Source organism: Somniosus microcephalus, chromosome 7 (genome assembly GCF_052327205.1).
Source record: "Somniosus microcephalus isolate GS21.2 chromosome 7, FLI_Smic_1.0, whole genome shotgun sequence".
Lineage (NCBI taxonomy): Eukaryota > Metazoa > Chordata > Chondrichthyes > Squaliformes > Somniosidae > Somniosus > Somniosus microcephalus.
In genome coordinates, this window is record NC_140993.1 from 261,067,943 (window position 1) to 261,085,672 (window position 17,730).

The 17,730-nt window shown below is 44.2% G+C and overlaps 1 protein-coding gene and 1 pseudogene across 2 annotated transcripts in view; one reads left to right on the plus strand and one right to left on the minus strand.

The window, feature by feature from the left end:
* Window positions 1-17,730, plus strand: part of derl1 (derlin 1) — a 33,992-nt gene that overhangs the window by 4,804 nt on the left and 11,458 nt on the right. For both annotated transcript variants that reach the window (XM_085993682.1, XM_085993681.1), the window contains exon 2: window positions 13,991-14,090. In XM_085993682.1, the coding sequence (XP_085849808.1) occupies window positions 13,991-14,090 (100 nt within the window). The remainder of the gene's footprint in view (window positions 1-13,990; window positions 14,091-17,730) is intronic.
* On the minus strand, window positions 5,223-7,142 carry LOC147115275 (uncharacterized; annotated as a pseudogene).

The following is a 17,730-nucleotide window of genomic DNA, read 5'->3' on the forward strand; positions in this document are numbered from 1 at the left end:
AACTTAATGACGTCTTGGATGGTTGGCATTGGCTTTTCCGAGGGAGACTTGCTTTTATTTGAGCTTTTAGTCTGGCTCATCATTCTAGGCACAACCACTCGTTGTTCCTGGGACGCTTCCTTAGCTTCCTGGTCAGCGCATCTATTCCCTATATCTACTGGGGTTTGTCCTGCTGTGTGTGCGGAGCACTTTATCACGGAGATCTGTTTTGGTAGCATGAGGGCTTGTAGCAAGTCAGATACTAATTTCTGATGGGATATCTGTGTTCCTGCAGAGGTTAGGAACCCTCTGTTTTTCCATAATTGTCCGAAATCATGAACCACTCCGAAGGCATATCTCGAGTCTGTATAAACGTTAACCTTTAAGTCCTTTCCTAAGATACAAGCTCGTATTAATGCGAACAGTTCTGCTTGTTGGGCGGAATACGGAAACTCAAAGGCGGCAGACTCCAAAGTTTTACCATCCTGATCTACGATTGCATATCCAGAAAGTCTTTTCCCAAGGGGACTGACGGACGCACTTCCATCTACATACATGGTTGTGTCAGGACTCTGCATTGGGGCATCAGATAGATCATCCCTGACGGAGGTATCTTCCTTGATTAAAAATAGACAATCATGTCCTGGGTCCGTTTGTTCGAGGGGTGGTTCTGTGAGAAAACATGCTGGGTTGATAGTACAGGTAGACTACCCTTTATCCGGACTTCCGAAAACCGAAACCCTCTAAAAACCGAAGGTTTTTTCGGTCAGCGTAAGTCGTGCGCACGACATGACCAGAGTGGCGCACGACTTACAGGCCTAGCCGGATAAGGGATAATGTAGCATTTTTCCGCACTTCTGAAAACCGAAATCTTTATCTGCACGTCCGAAACCAGAAAACCTCTGAAAGCCGAAAGTGGAGCAAAGCATGACTTCTGAAAACCGAAACGCGCACGACCACGACCCCCCGGCCGAACCCGACCCCCACCGACCCCCCCCCCCCCCCCCACCCCCGCCGAACCCCACCCAATTTCGGATAAGAGATAGTGTACCATCCTTTATCCGCACATCCGAAACCAGAAAACCTCTGAAAGCCGAAAGTGGCGCAAAGCATGACCCGACGCTGCCGATGCTTGACCCACGCAGGTGTTATGCTGCTCTGTGTGATATTTGCAGCTCTCTTAGATATTTGCTGCTCTCTTAGATATTTGCTGGCTTTTAACAATTTGTGAAAATGCTAAAAAGAGCTGCAGATACCCCAATGGGTAACAGTGAGAAGCAGAGAAGGAAGCATCGCTCATTATTGATATCGCAGAAAGTGGAGTTATTGCAGAAGCTTGATCGTGGTGTGTCTGTGCGACATCTTACTGAAGAATATGGTGTGGGAAGTACCACCGTATATGACTTAAAGAAACAGAAAGACAAGTTGTTGAAATTTTACACTGACAGTGATGACCATAAACTAATGAAAATTAGGAAAACATTGCATAGGGCTAAAAATGAAGATCTTGACCATGTGCTGATTGAGTGGATTCGACAACGCAGAGGTGAACGTGTGCCACTGACTGGTTTGATGGTCATGAAGCAAGCTAGAATATACCATGAAGAACTGAACATTGAAGTTGAGTGTGAATATTCAGAAGGTTGGCTGCATAAATTTAAGAAGCGTCATGGTATAAGATATCTGAAAATCTGTGGTGAAAAAGCTTCTGCTGATTATGAAGCAGCTGAAAATTACATAGATGAGTTTGCAAAAATAATATCGGATGAAAACCTCGGTCCTGAACAAATTTACAATGCTGATGAAACAGCTCTGTTCTGGCGCTACGTTCCTAGAAAAACATTAGCAACGGCTGATGAGAGTGCACCAGCAGGTTTTAAGGATGCTAAGGACAGGTTGGCTGTTCTTGGGTGTGCCAATGCTGCAGGCACACACAAGTTAAAGTTGGTAGTGATTGGAAAAAGCCAACATCTGAGATGTTTGAAAGGTGTATGCAATTTACCTGTGCATTATTATGCGAGCAGGAAAGCATGGGTAACCAGAGGAATATTTTCTCACTGGTTCAATAACCACTTCGTACCAGCGACACGAGCTCATTGCAGGCAAGTTGGACTGGAAGAAAACTGCAAAATTTTATTGTTCCTGGACAACTGCTCCGCACATCCCCCTCCTGAACTTCTTGTGAAAAGTTATGTTTTCGGCATTAACTTTCCCCCTAATGTGACATCTTTAATACAGCCTTGTGACCAAGGAATTTTACGCTCCATGAAGAGCAAGTATAAAGACGTTTTTTTGAACTCTATGCTTGATGCAATCAACAGAGGCGAAGGAATCCAAAGCTTCCTGAAAGAATTCAATGTTAAGGATGCCATTTATGCAGTTGCTAATGCTTGGAACGATGTTGACAAACCAACATTAAAAAATGCTTGGCACAGACTTTGGCCTTCAACGATGTTTCATGAAGATGGACCTGCAGATGACGAGTTTGAAGGATTTCCTGTCAGTCAGGAGAAGATGATGATATCAAACCTCCTCACTTACGCCAAAGGTTTATCATCCGAAAGTGTAAATACGTTAGAGGAAGCTGACATCGAAGAAGTGCTGAACATTGACAATGATGCACCTGTTGTGAATTCGTTGAGTGATGGGGAAATTGCTGAAATGGTGTTAAATAAAGACAAGCATGAGGACAGTAGTGATGATGATGATGACATTGTGAACACAGGTGAAAAAATCCCCATAGACGATATGGTGACAATGTGTGATCAGTTAATTGCTGGCCTTGAAAAACGTGCATTTATCAGTGAGCAAGAGATTATGCAAGTTTACTCAATTAAAGAGAGACTGCTTAGACAGAAACCAATGTTAATGAGACAGATGACACTGGAAGAAGTCTTTAAAAAGGCCGTCTGTCGTAGTCATGCTTCATCACTTGAGAATCCTGTTCCTGGCCCATCTTCAGATGTCCAACTCCAACCTGATGACAATGATGACAACACTGATGGTACCCTCTTCTCCAAGATCCTCAAGCCAGATGTAATGTACCTTTATTGCATGTTTATGTACAGGTATTTAGCTTAGTTTGTACCTGTACATGTTTGAAGTTTTACTGAATGTTTTCCTTACAAATAAACTGTACTACAGTATTTATCCCTGTAACTACGGTATTTATAGTCGTTATTTTCGGATAAGGGATAGTGTATCCTTTATCCGCACTCCCGAAAACCGAATTACCTCTGAAAACCAAAGTGTTTTTGCGCACCTTCCGAAATCCGAAATTTTCCTAAAACCGAAACACAGCTGGTCCCGAGGTTTTCGGATAAAGGATCGTCTACCTGTAGTACAATGCTTAAATTGCAGTTTAGGATTATTCAACAGTTATATCTCGTACTTATTTTGTCGGGCCATAGTGAGGTGCTGAGTTTGTAATTGGCCTAATAGTGCAGTTACCGAGTGCGAACTGTATACTGTAATATCTTGTTGCAAAGTTAGATTGGCAGCCGACTGTAGGCTATTATAGATGGCGGTCAGAATCTGGGTGCATACGGGATGCCCTAGCGCTACTGGATCTAACTTCGAGGAGTAGTAAGCCACCGGCCTATGCTTGTCCCCATGTTTTTGTTCGACTGCTGTCCTAACTCAATCAGTGAGGATAGTGCAGTATAGCTGGAAGGGCCTGTCATACAGGGGTCTCCCCAACGCTGGTGCTTGTGACAATGCTTCCTTTAGGTTTTCAAACGCTCTCAGGGCGACAGGATCTAGCTGAAACTCGCCCTCCATACTGGTGTATGGTGTCAGTCGTTTGGTTTCCAGAGCGATGTTGGGTATCCATTGTCTACAGTAGTTTACCATCCCCATCCATTGCCTCACTTGTTTCGCATTACGGGGTATGGGGAACTGACAGATTGGCTCAATCCTGCTTCTCTCTAGACTCCGCTCGGTTGCTGAGAGCATGAAGCCGAGGAACTTAACTTTCTGTTGAGCCACTAGTACCTTTGATTGAGATACTACGTACCCTAGTGAGGATAGGTGATTAAGCAACTGGGCAGTGTCTTCCCAGTTACTTTGTTAGTCAGGGCTAGCTATTAGCAAATCGTCCACGTATTGGACCAGAGCGGAACCATGTTTTAAGGTCAAAGTCTGCAACTGTCCTTGTAGGCACCTAGAGAATAATGTTGGAGAGTTTACAAAACCTTGTGGCAGTCGGGTCCACGTATACTGTTGTCCATTATAAGTAAAGGCAAAGAGGTACTGGCTTGCCGGTTCCAGTGGCAAGGCGAAGAAGGCGTGTTGGAGATCGACTACTGCAAAGATTTTCGCTTGTGCAGGGACCTGGGCCAGAATGTGAGCTGGATTAGGTACCAGTGCATGAAGCGGTTGTACAATAGCATTGATAGATCGTAAGTCCTGTACTAATCTGTACTGGTTTGGCTTTCCTGATTTTGGAACTGCAAGTATGGGCGTGTTGCACGGGGACTGGCATTTAATCAGGATTCCTTGTTTCAGTAGTCCCGTGATCAGTTTATCAATGCTTGGTATCGCTTGTTGTTTCAGCGGATACTGTCGTATGGAGGGTAGTACAACATTTTCCTGTAGGGCGATTTGGATGGGAGTTATTTTAACGCATCCTACCTGGGTGGGGTCTTCTGCCCACACTCGCGGATTGACGTATTCCGGTACCTCATTCCCAACGTGGTGGTGCAACTGTGTCAAGGCTACCTTTGGTTCTTGGTAGAACAGGATAGTTCGACCGCCTGACAGGGCCTGCTCCTGCCGGTCATCTGGGTTAGCTTGTTCAACTGCCTGTTTTACCATGGGTCCCAGATCTTTCGCACGGTAGGGGGAGTTCACTTCCCGGGTGATGTGTGGGGCTACAATTAGGGGTTGCTTCCACAATTCCGAGGGAACCTCAACATATTCTGCTTTCCCCTCCGGTCCCGTAACTATGGCTCGGAGAACAACATCCCACTCAGTCCCTCCATAAGCTTGGTAAAAATTCTCTAACTCCTTATCTTTTCCACTTCGATTATAAGCTAGGGTTACATGAGATGGGGGTTCATCCTTTAAGTCCAGAGTCCACCATTGTGGGGTGATAGAGACGTAACATTAGGGGCCCATGGTTTCACAGTTATTCCTTCGTTCCCACACTCAAGTCTTAATTGAAATGCACATAACAGGTCTCTGGCCATGAGATTGCAATCCAGCCCATTTGTGATTATGAATTGGTGTTTTACGGACTCATTTCGAAATGCTACTTCAACTGGTTCTGATATCGGGTACTGGCACCCTTGTCCTTGGAATCCGGACAGGCTTTGTGTCTCCCCGGATTTAGGGAGATTGAGCTCCGATTGGACGGATGACATAGATGCTCTGGTGTCTACCAGAAACGTATGCCAGTTCCCTCCGATCAGTAGTGATAGAACGGGCTCCTTGTCCGACTGGAACCCGTTCACCACGAGGTTGGCCAGTCAGTACTGGGGAAACGGATTATTCTGGGAGAAGTCTGTATATCTTCCTCGTCCCCGATTTCCCTGCCAACCTCCCCGTTGTCCTTGCATATGGCCCCCTCTTCCTTGTCTTCAGGAGGGACATTCCTTGCTCCAGTGGCCTTGCTGACCACAGTTGAAACAGGCATCTGACCCTGCTTGCCTCCCTCCTCTTCCTCTACCGCCGAAATTTTGCCTCGGGGGAGCGTAGGGTGGGCCATGATATCCGTACCCTTGCCCATCAACCCACCCTGGGACACAGTACTGGGGCTCCGTCTGATATCCTATCACATCTTGGGTGGGCTTTGGCTCTTTTTCATCACATACTCAGTCTTGACTTTGACCTGGGGCTGACTCTCCTGATTCTTACACTCTTTCCAATAATATTTCACTGCCCTGGCCATCTGGCTGGGACTATTCTCTGACCAGTCCATATTGTTAGTCTTAATTGCTTCAGACACCGAGGTTGGTAGACAATTTATCAGAATAGCACAGTATTGCGGCGAGTTTGCTCCGTTCTGGTAATTAGCATCTCCTGACTGACTCCGATATACCTCAGAGAATCTCTCTAGAAATTCCTTTGCTCCCTCGCCCTTTCGTGGTTTAGTATCCAACACCTTGGATATGTCAATCGGCTTCTGTAGGGTGGTGGTTAAAGCAGTGAGTATGGCACGTTCACGAGCATCACTCTGTGCATGTTGATTCTCTAATGTGGCATGGTCCGCAAGGCCTAGGTTAACCAAGAACCTTGCATGTTCGGCGGGAGTCCAGACCTGCTGTACTAACGCCCATAAGTCTCTTGATTCAGCATTATAGACGAGTATAGTAGTCCGGAGGAATTCTACAAACGAGGTGGGGGATTTCTTCCTATCTGGCATCCTGGTTAAGATAGCCATTATCTCGTTAGGTTTCCAGGGGTAGTAGATACCTATGGTCTGGGGGTTACCGGTGGCCACTGGATTAGCCGTGTTAAAGGCAGGGTTAGGCATTTGTCTCACCGGCAACTGCCGGGGTGTCGGTTTATGTCTGGCGGGTCTCTCGGTATCGGATTCTGATTCCAGGGATGACAAGTCGTCTCCTGAATCTCCACTGTCAATGTCACTATGGTCCCGGCACTCTAAAAGGGACCTTAAAGCCTTGAGGGTACTCTGGCTCTGACTCTCTTGTCTCTGACTTTAAATCATCTGCCTTTGATTTCTCCGTTTTCGTGACCTTGATGGACTGGGTTGGGGTGGGGAGGGTGGCGTCGGGGGCCGATTATTCTTAGTCCTGAGTCAGGTGTAAAAAGCAACAGGGTCAGTATACTGGGGACCCGGTTGTTGGTCTCCCATCTGGACCAGCGGGGGATTATTCACTTGAACCGTGACTGACGGCGGCGGGGAAACGGCACTGGCAGATACTTGAGGTGTCGGCGCGGGGGTTTGTACAGTTGGTACGGGTGCCGCCGGGGGATAAATGTTAACGTACGGTGGGGGGGGGGGAGCATGGGGAACAACATGAGCCCTGTGATTCCATTCTTCCAAATCATCATCATCTCCCTCTGTTAAGGCAAGGCCAGCCATTGGATTACGTAATCCACTCTTATCAGTCTTTCCAGACTCGCCCATGGTCTTTTCAGACTCCTGTTTCGAGCGTTTCTCATGAGCGCATTCCTTTTTCAGTACCTCTACTGGTTTGACTACCCCTCCTTCGGTAAGTCCTATTCCTAATTTTAAGGCATTATCCTGCCAACTTGCTAACAAGGAAGTTTCTTTTAGTTCCTGGCAGTACTGTCTCCATAGGGCAATTAATTCTTTGGCTGTGGTACCCCTGTTACTTCTCCAAATTAGTTCTTGAGCCTTTTTAGCGGCATCTAGATTCTTAGTTCCTCCTAGTGGCCATTGGTCACTTCCTAATTTCTTATTTAATCCTCCCGACAACTGTCTAAGTTGCTTTGCTTTGTCAGGATGTTGTTCACAAAGGGTCTGTAAGGCGCTACCCGATTCAGTCGTGGTATCTAAACAATTGCCCATCTTACTCCCTTTGTGAACTTTACACAGTCGCGTTTTAAACTTGTTCAGAGCCTAGGCGGGCCAAGTGATATACAAGGTCGACGCTTTACCTGACACAAGTGCTTATTTCTAAGTTTACACAGTTCCTAGTTATTTCCTCAGTACGTATACTGACCCTCAGTGATATCCGATCACCTATCTCTTCCAATATTCGCCAGACTGACCTGGATCTCGGCGGGACACCACACGGGAGCTAGCGATTGGCCGACTCGTCGTCGGACTGGCGGAATCGGAGGAAAACCGAGGTAGTAAGAGAAAACTACTTGCATCGGGGGCCCATTTCCTCCTTCCATGTCCGAGACGATTCAGCTCTTAATTCGCGAACTCTCGGTGACTGTCCGTTGAGATCCCACTTCTGACACCAAATGATAATTCTGATTCTTTTACCCTCAGCCTGGTTCAGCAATCACTGAGTCGAATACAACTGGAGAGTTCAACTGATTTATTACCCGTGGAGTCTTACTCTGGTATATCGGCACCGACTCCTGCAAGAGTCTGACGAGTCCAACAGAGTAAGCAATTTGACATACAGCGTGCTACATATTTATACATGCATTGCGAAAGCATTAACACAGCATACATTCTGCGCCAATCATGAGCTGTACACATATACTTTTAACTTGATTTCCTTGTCTGGCAGTTCGAGCTGGGCAAGCTGCATTTTGTGATTGAGTTACAGCTAAGTAAAGATCCCGTGATGCGGTTAAGATTACTTACTGTCTCTACAATTTTTGCACGCCGCCCTACATTGTTCCTTATCAGCATGGTGCAACATCGTGGGCACCAGCCATTTTAGCAACTAAAGGTCAGGTTAGCTTTTTACTTCTTTGCTGCCTTTACAGTTTCTCGTTTCTTCTTCATTGACCTTTGTATTCTCAATAGGATTACATAGGATATACGGCATAGAAACTGGCCATTCGGCCCAACCAGTCCATGTGGGCGTTTATGCTCCACTCGAGCCTCCTCCCGTCTTTCCTCATCTAAATCTATCAGCATAACCCTCTATTTCCTTCTCCCTTGTATGCTTGTCTAGCCTCCCCTTAAATGCATCTACAGGAAACTCTTTATTATCCGGGACCGGCGTGGTGCCGCTTTATCAAAAAGTCCGGATTACAGAGAGATATAGTTTAAAAGGTACGAGAGCTCCGTACACAGCAACAAATCCAGGCTTCCCTGTTGCTTAGCAACATGTGCAGGAACTCCAGCCACAGACCAAGCGTCCCTGTTGCTTAGCAACAAGTACACGGACCCCGGTTACACAGCCACAGATCCAGGAACGGCTACTAATATGAAGTAAAACTTACCTGAAGCTACTCCTGAATTTTGCCGGTTAACAGAGTTTCCTGTATTTGCTTCAACCACTCCCTGTGGTAGCGAGTTCCACATTCTCACCTCTCTTTGGGTAAAGAAGTTTCTTCTGAATTCCCTATTGGATTTCAGAAGTGATCAGAGTGTACACTAAATATAAACGTATAATATAGGTCAGATCAAAAGGAAATTTAATGAGATGGCTTCAAGAATGAGAGGAAAACAGCAATTTGCAGTTTATGGGCGAGGTACAGCCTATTATCGCATGTTTAATCTTGCTTCGTTATATTAAAATACACTTGAACCAATTGCATTGCGGAGTAATCTTAAGTCGGGTAGTCTTTTAAGTTGGAGTCAGGTCTGTATTATGGGGAATTTTTTTATTGTGGAACTGATCGTTCAGAACCACAGCAATAACAGCTTTGAAACTCCCAGCAACACACATGGTTGGTGCATGAAGCCTGATACAGCAGAATCCATACAGTCTCGGGTTGATACTTTAAGGAATTTATTGCAAAAATTGATCATGTGGAACCATTACACTGCCACGCAAAGTAACAGAATCCAGATGATATAACTAACTAGAATTTTCGTAAATGTACCTGGAGGTTCCTTCCATTATGTCGTTCAGTATATTCTGCAGCTGAAATAAATGGATCTCTTGCTAACACTAATTGGCATTTCCCTTAATTACAGCATAGGTATCCCAACAGGGTTGCATTTATTCAGTACATGTATGTTTTTATCGGAGCAGAATTCTTTGTGGACAGTTTCTGAAACTTCAGTAATAATCACTACTAGCAGCAGGTCTCGTGTGGCATTGCTCACGGCGAGTCTGAGGAGATGCTGTTTTTTGTCAGGAACATTATACCATTTCATGCATAAAACATATATTGGAAACATTTCTAAAATATGTTTTATGTGTTACATGGTATAATGTGTGTATTTCCTGTGTATAAAGAAACCAGGGAATTCTCCAGGAGTGTTAAATACCAGAATGTCTACAGTATGCTAGAAATTGACCTCTATGAACTCACCCTATGTGTACGTGACAGAACTGTAGTTTTTTGTAAACCTTAAAGACGTATGCATCTATACTTTAGCAGCAGAGTAATATATTTGGCCGGAATTTGCTGTAACAGGGCATCCTACAGTATGCTCCGATAATTTAGACTTTTCTCCTTGCTCTTCAGTTTCTTCTTGGATTATTAAGGTGATGGGAGTTTAAGTGGTTCTGGAAAGAAATCTTTGAATTGTTCTATTTAATAAAATTGAAATTATTTCTGCAGATTTTAATTAAGTGGATTTTATGTTGAAAGCTACACCGTGTTCTTTCCTTTCCCCCTCAATTTTCTCCTCCTCCTAAAAAAGAAAGACTTGTATTTCTACAGCGCCTTTCATGACCTCAGGATGTCCCAAAGCGCTTTACAGCTAATGAAGTACTTTTTTTTTTGAAGTGTCGTCACTGTTGCAATGTAGGAAACGTGGCAGCCAATTTGTGCACAGCAAGGACCCACAAACAGCAATTTTTTTAAAGACCAGATAATCTGTTTTTAGTGATGTTGGTTGAGGGATATATATTGGCCAGGTTACCGGGGAGAAGTCTGCTGCTCTTCCTGAAATAGTGCCGTGGGATCTTTAAATCCATTACCGAGGGAGTGCTGCACTGTCGGAGGTGCCGTCTTTCGGATGAGACATCTAACCGAGGCCCCATCTGCCCCCTCGGGTGGATGTATAAGATCTTGTGGCACTATTTTAAAGAGCCGGGGAATTCTCCCTGGTGTCCTGGATAATGGCCCGGTATTTGCTGTCAGTGTTGAAACAAAGGTGTTCGCCGCTGCCCACAAAGATCTTGCGATCTCTGTTCTCTGTGGTGAGAAGTTTGCCTTTCTCGACGCGCAAGTCCGATTAGTGGGGGATCCCTAGTGCGAGCTGCTGTGACGTCAACAAGCTGTCTGAGCAGCCAATCCCAATGCAGAATTCTCACAGACGGGGAACCAGGAAGTGAAGAAGTTGCTTTTATTCGGACTTTTAAAAAATGTTACAGAGAGCAAAACAAAGATTGGGGCTCCCAGATGGGGAAAAGGCAAACCTGAAATAAATATGAACAAACTTTTTAAAAAATGTATTTTTTTTTATTTTTTTATAAAAAAGAGTTTCATAAAAGTTGTAATTTTTATCATAAAGGAGAAATTTGACACTCAACATCAGTTTTTCAGGGCCGTAACACTTGTTTATCAGTCAATATGCTGTTAAAACCCCAGTTACACCTAATCCAACAAGGTCTAACTTTTAATGTGGTATTTAACAGCGATATTACCACGGAAAAGCCGAAGGTTTTGCCAGTTTTGCTGATTGCCGGCTATGGGGATCCACAGCGCAGTGTCGGAGCAGTGAATGATTGACTGCAACTTCAGGATTTCTGCATTGGGATGCGCTACATCCTGAAGTTGCGGTCCGTTTCAAAGGAGTAATAACAGCGAACACTCTTCCTTTTCTGTTCTTACCCACTGCAAATTCTGGGCCATTATTTATCCCTCGTCACATTGCTGTTTGTTGGGACCTTGCTGTGTGTAAATTAGCTGCAACATTTCCTACATTACAAGGACTACACCTCAAAAATAATTAATTGGCTGTAAAGTGCTTTGGGACATCCTGAGGTCGTGAAAGGTGTTATATAAATGCAAGTTTTTTTTTAAAAAGAGGCAAAACTGAAGTGAGCAATAAAGATTATAAAGTGAGCAAAGAAAAATATTCAAGGCGACAAGACAGGTAGCCACATTAAGTCAGCAGGACAGTTCTGTAGCAACAATTGGATGCCTCAAACCTTTGTTAGTGTCAGTATGGGTTTCTTGCTGCTACGTATTCATTAATGTAATGCTAATAGTATTCATTAATGCTCATTATGGTTCAACAGCTCTTGTGCTCCTTGCATCTGGAAATAAAAGTGCTTAAAGGATCAAAAGTTGATTTTGGTGTAGGATATGTTTGAAGCTTTGAATTGCTCTTCCTCCTCTCACTTTCCCCCTCCCCCCTCCCCCTGCCCCCCCCCTAAAAATTGGGTAGAATCTGATTTTTATCCCCCCCCCCCCCCCCCCCCACCAAAATGTAATATTCTGTGTTTGTATACTACATGTAACGCCTCTTGTAGTATTATCAAAGACAACTTGATTTATATCGGAGTTCTCGTGGAGAACAGCATCTCGGAGTGTTTTACAGAGCGAGGGAAGAAGAAAAGGTGGAGACCAAGTAGCGGGGAGAAAAATGCAGAAAGTCGGTGAGGGGAACAGCCTGGTTAAAGAGAAGGATTATAAGGAGGCGGCGGGTTCATATGCGTTTGGCACCATTTTCATTTTGGGTGGACCGTGGAGTGTTGCAGTTACATCACATGCCTGTGCAATGGAGGAGCCATGTCTCCCATGTTCAAATGCACGTATGTAGTGCTGCTAATTTCTTCCTGCTCGTAAAGTGCCTGTTGACTGAAAAGAGCTGACAGAATAGTCATTATTTTGCATTACATAGAACTTTTAATCCTGTACAATGAGTAAAAGGCATCATACCAGTGGCATTTGTACTGCTGATGCAAAGCAAACAGAAGACATTTAAAGATAGTATCTTTATACTGGTGCAGGCTAGGAGTCACAGCATCACTCTGCACTATTGTCATTGGTAAGCCAAATGCCTTGGTGAGACACCATTGTGAAAACTGCAGAATAACTGCATTTAAATTTAGATCTGGTTTACATTTTTATAACTGGTACCAACCCTTGAATTTGGACCATTCAACCAAACTTTCACTGTACTGTGATTGGTGTACTTGACATGTGGATGTCTTGTGCTGCTCATGGTAAGTTGGATGAGGAGCTTTGTGCATTACACGTTATAATGTATTATTCTGTTGTTAAAGTGAAGCTGTGTCCTTTTAAGACTAGAACGTCAAATGAATAAGCAAGCACTAGGTGAATTCATTCAAAGGTTAATTGCTGTTCCGGCTGCAGATCAGGTTGCAGATATTGTGACTCTGGTATTTTCTCTGTTCCTGGATATTTTTTCTATGCATTCCAAATGACAGCCTTTGCTTCTTTGCACTTTTTTTTTTGAAAGTGTGACCGAGACAGGGAGACAGATTGTGATGGCAGGTAGCATATGTTAGACATACTGGCCCTGAATTCACGGTCGGCTGCGTAGCTAAGGAGTACGCTGCCGACATCCGAACGAAATCCGCACTTGCCTCGTGTGAACCCCCCTTCGTGAAGTTGCTTTCAAACACTGCAGATTTGTGCGCAGCGTAGCGACCCACGGATCCCTGGGCACGCACGGATCCCTGGGGACGCACGGATCCCTGGGGACGCACGGATCCCAGGGGATGCACCGTTGTGTGTATGTGAACCTAGGATCATGTGGGGCGGTGCTCCTTTCACTTCCTGACTCGTGGCCAATCAGGAAACCGAGAAGATTGCTGATTTGCCCACAATGCTATTTTATTAATAAATTACGATTCTTGCAATAGTATTTAATGCACAAACCTATCATTACAGTCTCCTTTAATAGACTAACTAACTTTTGATTAATTTAAATCATCTAAAGTCGAGAGTTTAAATGTCTGATAACATGAGGAAATCATGAAAGTGAATTAACTGCTATCTAAATAGAAGTTGGGAAATAATTAAACTGAAACTACAAAAGGCTTTTGGGCAGCAAAGACAGTGACACAAAAAGACCCTGATAAGTTTCTTTCAATGTTTTTATCCACTTGGACATGAACCAGAGTCTCACTGTAGCATAAACTAATACAATTTTCTAATTCCTCCCCCTTACGCTGTGCAACAGGCTCCTGCACCTGTTTGCACCAGGGTAATTGATGCGCAGTAGGTGGGCAATTGCCCAACGTTTCGCCAGCACATTGATTTGAATGGGTCGGTGAAACATGCAGCGAAGCCAATGTGCAGTCGGAACTTGACCGATCGCAAGTTCACGCGGAAATCCCGAACTTGCGGTCAATTTCAAAGGCGGTATGACTGCGTACTCAAAGTCCGGCGCCATACCAATCGCAAATTCAGGGACACTACTTTTGTCATAAATAGTGTGCATCGTTTGTTTATTTTCTTACTATACTGATAGTATTGTGTGAAGCTAATGAATAACCAGCTTGTTTTTTGCATACAGATATGGAGACCGATAACCGCATGCCTGTTTTACCCAATGGGATTCCATTACTTGATTCAGCTCTACTTCATGTATTCATATTCCTCTAGCTTGGAAAGAGGTATGTTTCCACTGTGTGCTTGCACTGGATCCAGTGAGTCTGTACCTAGTCTTTCAAAGCATTTATTCAGAAAAGTTGTGTAAAAATGTAAATGACAATACTATTACAGGAGTTCGGCTAAAGTAAAAGTTGACATTTTAATAAGCATATTTTTAGAAAAAAATCTTTAAGTAGAGTATTTTGCTCACAGGCTTTCATATTCTTAAAGGGGCAATATTGCTGTTAAACTTTAGTTTCTGAAGCATTATTTGTTGCACAAACATGGGACACAACTATGCAATCCACATTACAAAACATCATTGCATTTGATGTTAGTCTGCTATATTTGTCACAGCTTTTCTATTTAGAAGGATATACTTGCCTTGGAGGCGGTGCAGTGAAGGTTCACTGGATTGATCCCCGGGATGGGAGGGTTGTCCTATAAGGAGAGATTGAGTAGATTGGGCCTATACTCTCTGGCGTTTAGAAGAATGAGAGGTGATCTCATTGAAACATACAAGATTCTGAGGGGGATTGATAGGGTAGAGGCTGAGAGGTTGTTTTCCCCTGGCTGGGGAGTCTAGACTAGGGGGCATAGTCTCAGGATAAAGGGTCGGCCATGTAAGACTGAGATGAGGAATTTCTTCACTCAGAGGGTTGTGAATCTTTGGAATTCTCTGCCCCAGAGGGCTGTGGATGCTCAGTCGTTGAGTATATTCAAGGCTGAGATAGATAGATATTTGGACTCTAGGGGAATCAAGGGATATGGGGCCTGCTGAGTGTTTCCAGCATTTTCTGTTGTTATTTCAGATTTCCAGCATCTGCAGTATTTTGCTATTGTATAAGGGATATGGGGATCGGGCAGGAAAGTGGAGTTGAGGTAGAAGATCAGCCATGATCTTATTGAATGGCGGAGCAGGCTCGAGGGGCCGAATGGCCGACTCCTCCTATTTCTTATGTTCTTATGTACCCGTCTCTCTGCAAAACTACAGCCATTCAAATCCCTATAAATCACGTTTGCAGTATTTTATTGAAACAAGCTCACAGTCTCTTAATAACCCTGGACATGAACTGAGATTACATTTTGCTGAACATTGAAAATCACTGACCTGTTTTCTTTTCTGCAAAGCCACAAAGCATTTTTAACTGCTGCCAAATTATAGAATAATGACCAAACATGGAAAACCCTCCTACAGCTGGTGTAGTGGGAGGACTATCCTTCGGAATAGAATGAGATTTGTGTTCTCCTGTTGGAATTGTCAGTTTAATGAAAGGGAGCTCCGAATTGCAAGCAGCGGGTGTGTACAGTGCCTGACCTGGGGGCGCTTTTACCCTGATGATGCTTAGACTGGAGTCAAAACCCACGTCTGAGCTTTGAGTTTGTGAAATCAGCTGGCTTTATAATGTAGGATGACCTAATGAATCGGGAAGTGAAAAAACCCATGGCCACCGCCAATGTTCCCTGCGCTTTGTTCTGTGCGTCCTGGTTCTTTTACTGTGCAGTCCCTTTAAGTTTCTGCTCATGTCCAGTATACACTCAATGTATAAGCCGGTGAGCGACTGCGCGGGACCTTTTCCATTGGCCGCGCAGCTTAGAGGGTACATTGGCCAGCACCCCTCCTGCTTCCCGACTTTCCCTCGCTTCCCTTAATAATTTAAAATCTGAGATCAATAGGTTTATACAAGGGTATATAAAAGGTGGATGGGGTTAAGATACAGATCAGCCATGATCTCATTGAATAGCGGATCAAGCTTGAGGAACTGAACGGCCTACTCCTGTTCCTATATTCACAAAGGTTTGCTTAAAGTCACTTAAAAAAAAAAAAAAAAAACTTTGTGTTAAATAGCATAGCAGCAGGGAAGAGCTGTAGAGAGTTATAATAGGGATGGTGTACTCAAAAATCGACTTGCTGGTTGGTAGAGCTGAAGGCACAGAACGATTTAGTAGAAATTTGACTTGAGTGGATTCAGATTTCCCATAATCTAATGCATGCTCCAGCAATCCTGGAGGAGGGAAAATTAAAATAACTAATTTGTGTACATGCCAACATGCTGTGTTTTACGTGTTTGTGGGTGTGCACAGGACGCTTTATATTTTACATTGATGGGATGAGAGCGGTTGACCAGATTAAGTGCGAGGAAAGCACTGGTCTGGAGGGGAAGCCACGGTTACAAGCGATACCGAAAGAGTTGGACTGGCGGCAACCACTCCTCTGATCTGTCGCAAATTCCGTAGTGGTTCTGGCACGGTTATAATGGCGGGAGGTTGAGCTTACAGGATCACTCTAATTTTACTAAATCCACATAATGGCCCAGTAATTCCTGTCCCAACGCGCGAGTACGGACGGGGTACTCGCGCGTGGGCCCCGGTGGAATTGCCGGTTTTCAGCATGCACAGCGCATGCGGGGAAAACCGGCATTTACTCTCCTCTGACCCAAGGGGTTAAGAGGCGGAACGCGTGCGAGGTTTCAGGCAGCACGTGCGCGCTGAACTTCCTTTTTTTTGGAAGAGTTGCCCGTGCGTAAAGGCCTCCCGGTTTTTACGCGTGAAAAAAGCAGACGTAAGTACTTACTTTTAACAGGTAAGTGGTCTGTTAAGTAAAATTAGAAAATTTTTCCACAGGTTTATTATTTTTGAATACTTTACAGTAATGTTAGTGTATTTTTAGCCCTGATTTTTTTATATAATTTTTTTCAAAATTTAAAATTATTGTTTAAAATTGTTTTTTACAGTTATTTATAGTTCATTTAAGTAGTGCGATGTTTTTTTAATATTTCTTTCAAGTTTAAGTAGTGTTTTGGGGCCAGGAGTTTTCATGAGTTTGACAGCTCTTACTCTCAAACTCATGAATGAACTTTTGCAACCTCCCATTGGTTGCCCAGTGCTCACGTGATCCCAGCTGGCTCATCGCACTAAGTACGCCGCTGGGTCACGCACGCAGGACCTCAAGCGGGCCAGCGAGAGGAAATGCAAGCAGGGCCAGGATTGAAATGTCAGCGCGCCGGGTAAGTGCACATCGGGGGCTTGCACGCGCGGCAAGCTCCCGATCCTAATTTCTGGGCCAATGTTTGTAGTGAGGAACTGGAGAAGAATCTATCTTGTTTCTCAACACTCTCCTTCAGTACAAATCGATTCACAGAAAGCAGAATATAATGCTGGTTAGGTTTTTTTTATATAATGGGGATATATTAAAGATGCTTATTTTTATTTATAAACTTTAGGTTTATTTGCTTAAAAATCCTGAGTATGCCAGGCAGAGAAATTGTAAATTCTTTCACAGTTATAATTATTGCTAAATGAAAACCGTGAACCTGGTTGCCTCCTTGTTTAAACTAGTAAATGGTTCCTCTTTCTCCTCCGTTTTCTCCCCCATCTCCTAAAGGTGCAGGCTACCCTCTGGTATCTCGCTCAAGTGTGAACCTGTACAGTGAGCATCAACAGAGGGTGGGGGTGGCAGTGGCAGAAGTCACAACCAAGCCTGAATTTGTCCTTGCACAATCTCCACGTATGTACACTTTCCAGCAGAGGTCACTGGATAATGTTCAGGAAGAGGAACCCCGGCTGTCTTCCAAGTTCCTTGTCCAGGGTCACTTGTGCATCTGCTGTGATGTCTCAACTTGTGTCCAGGCGACACCGACTAATTCAGCCTAGACCAGGACT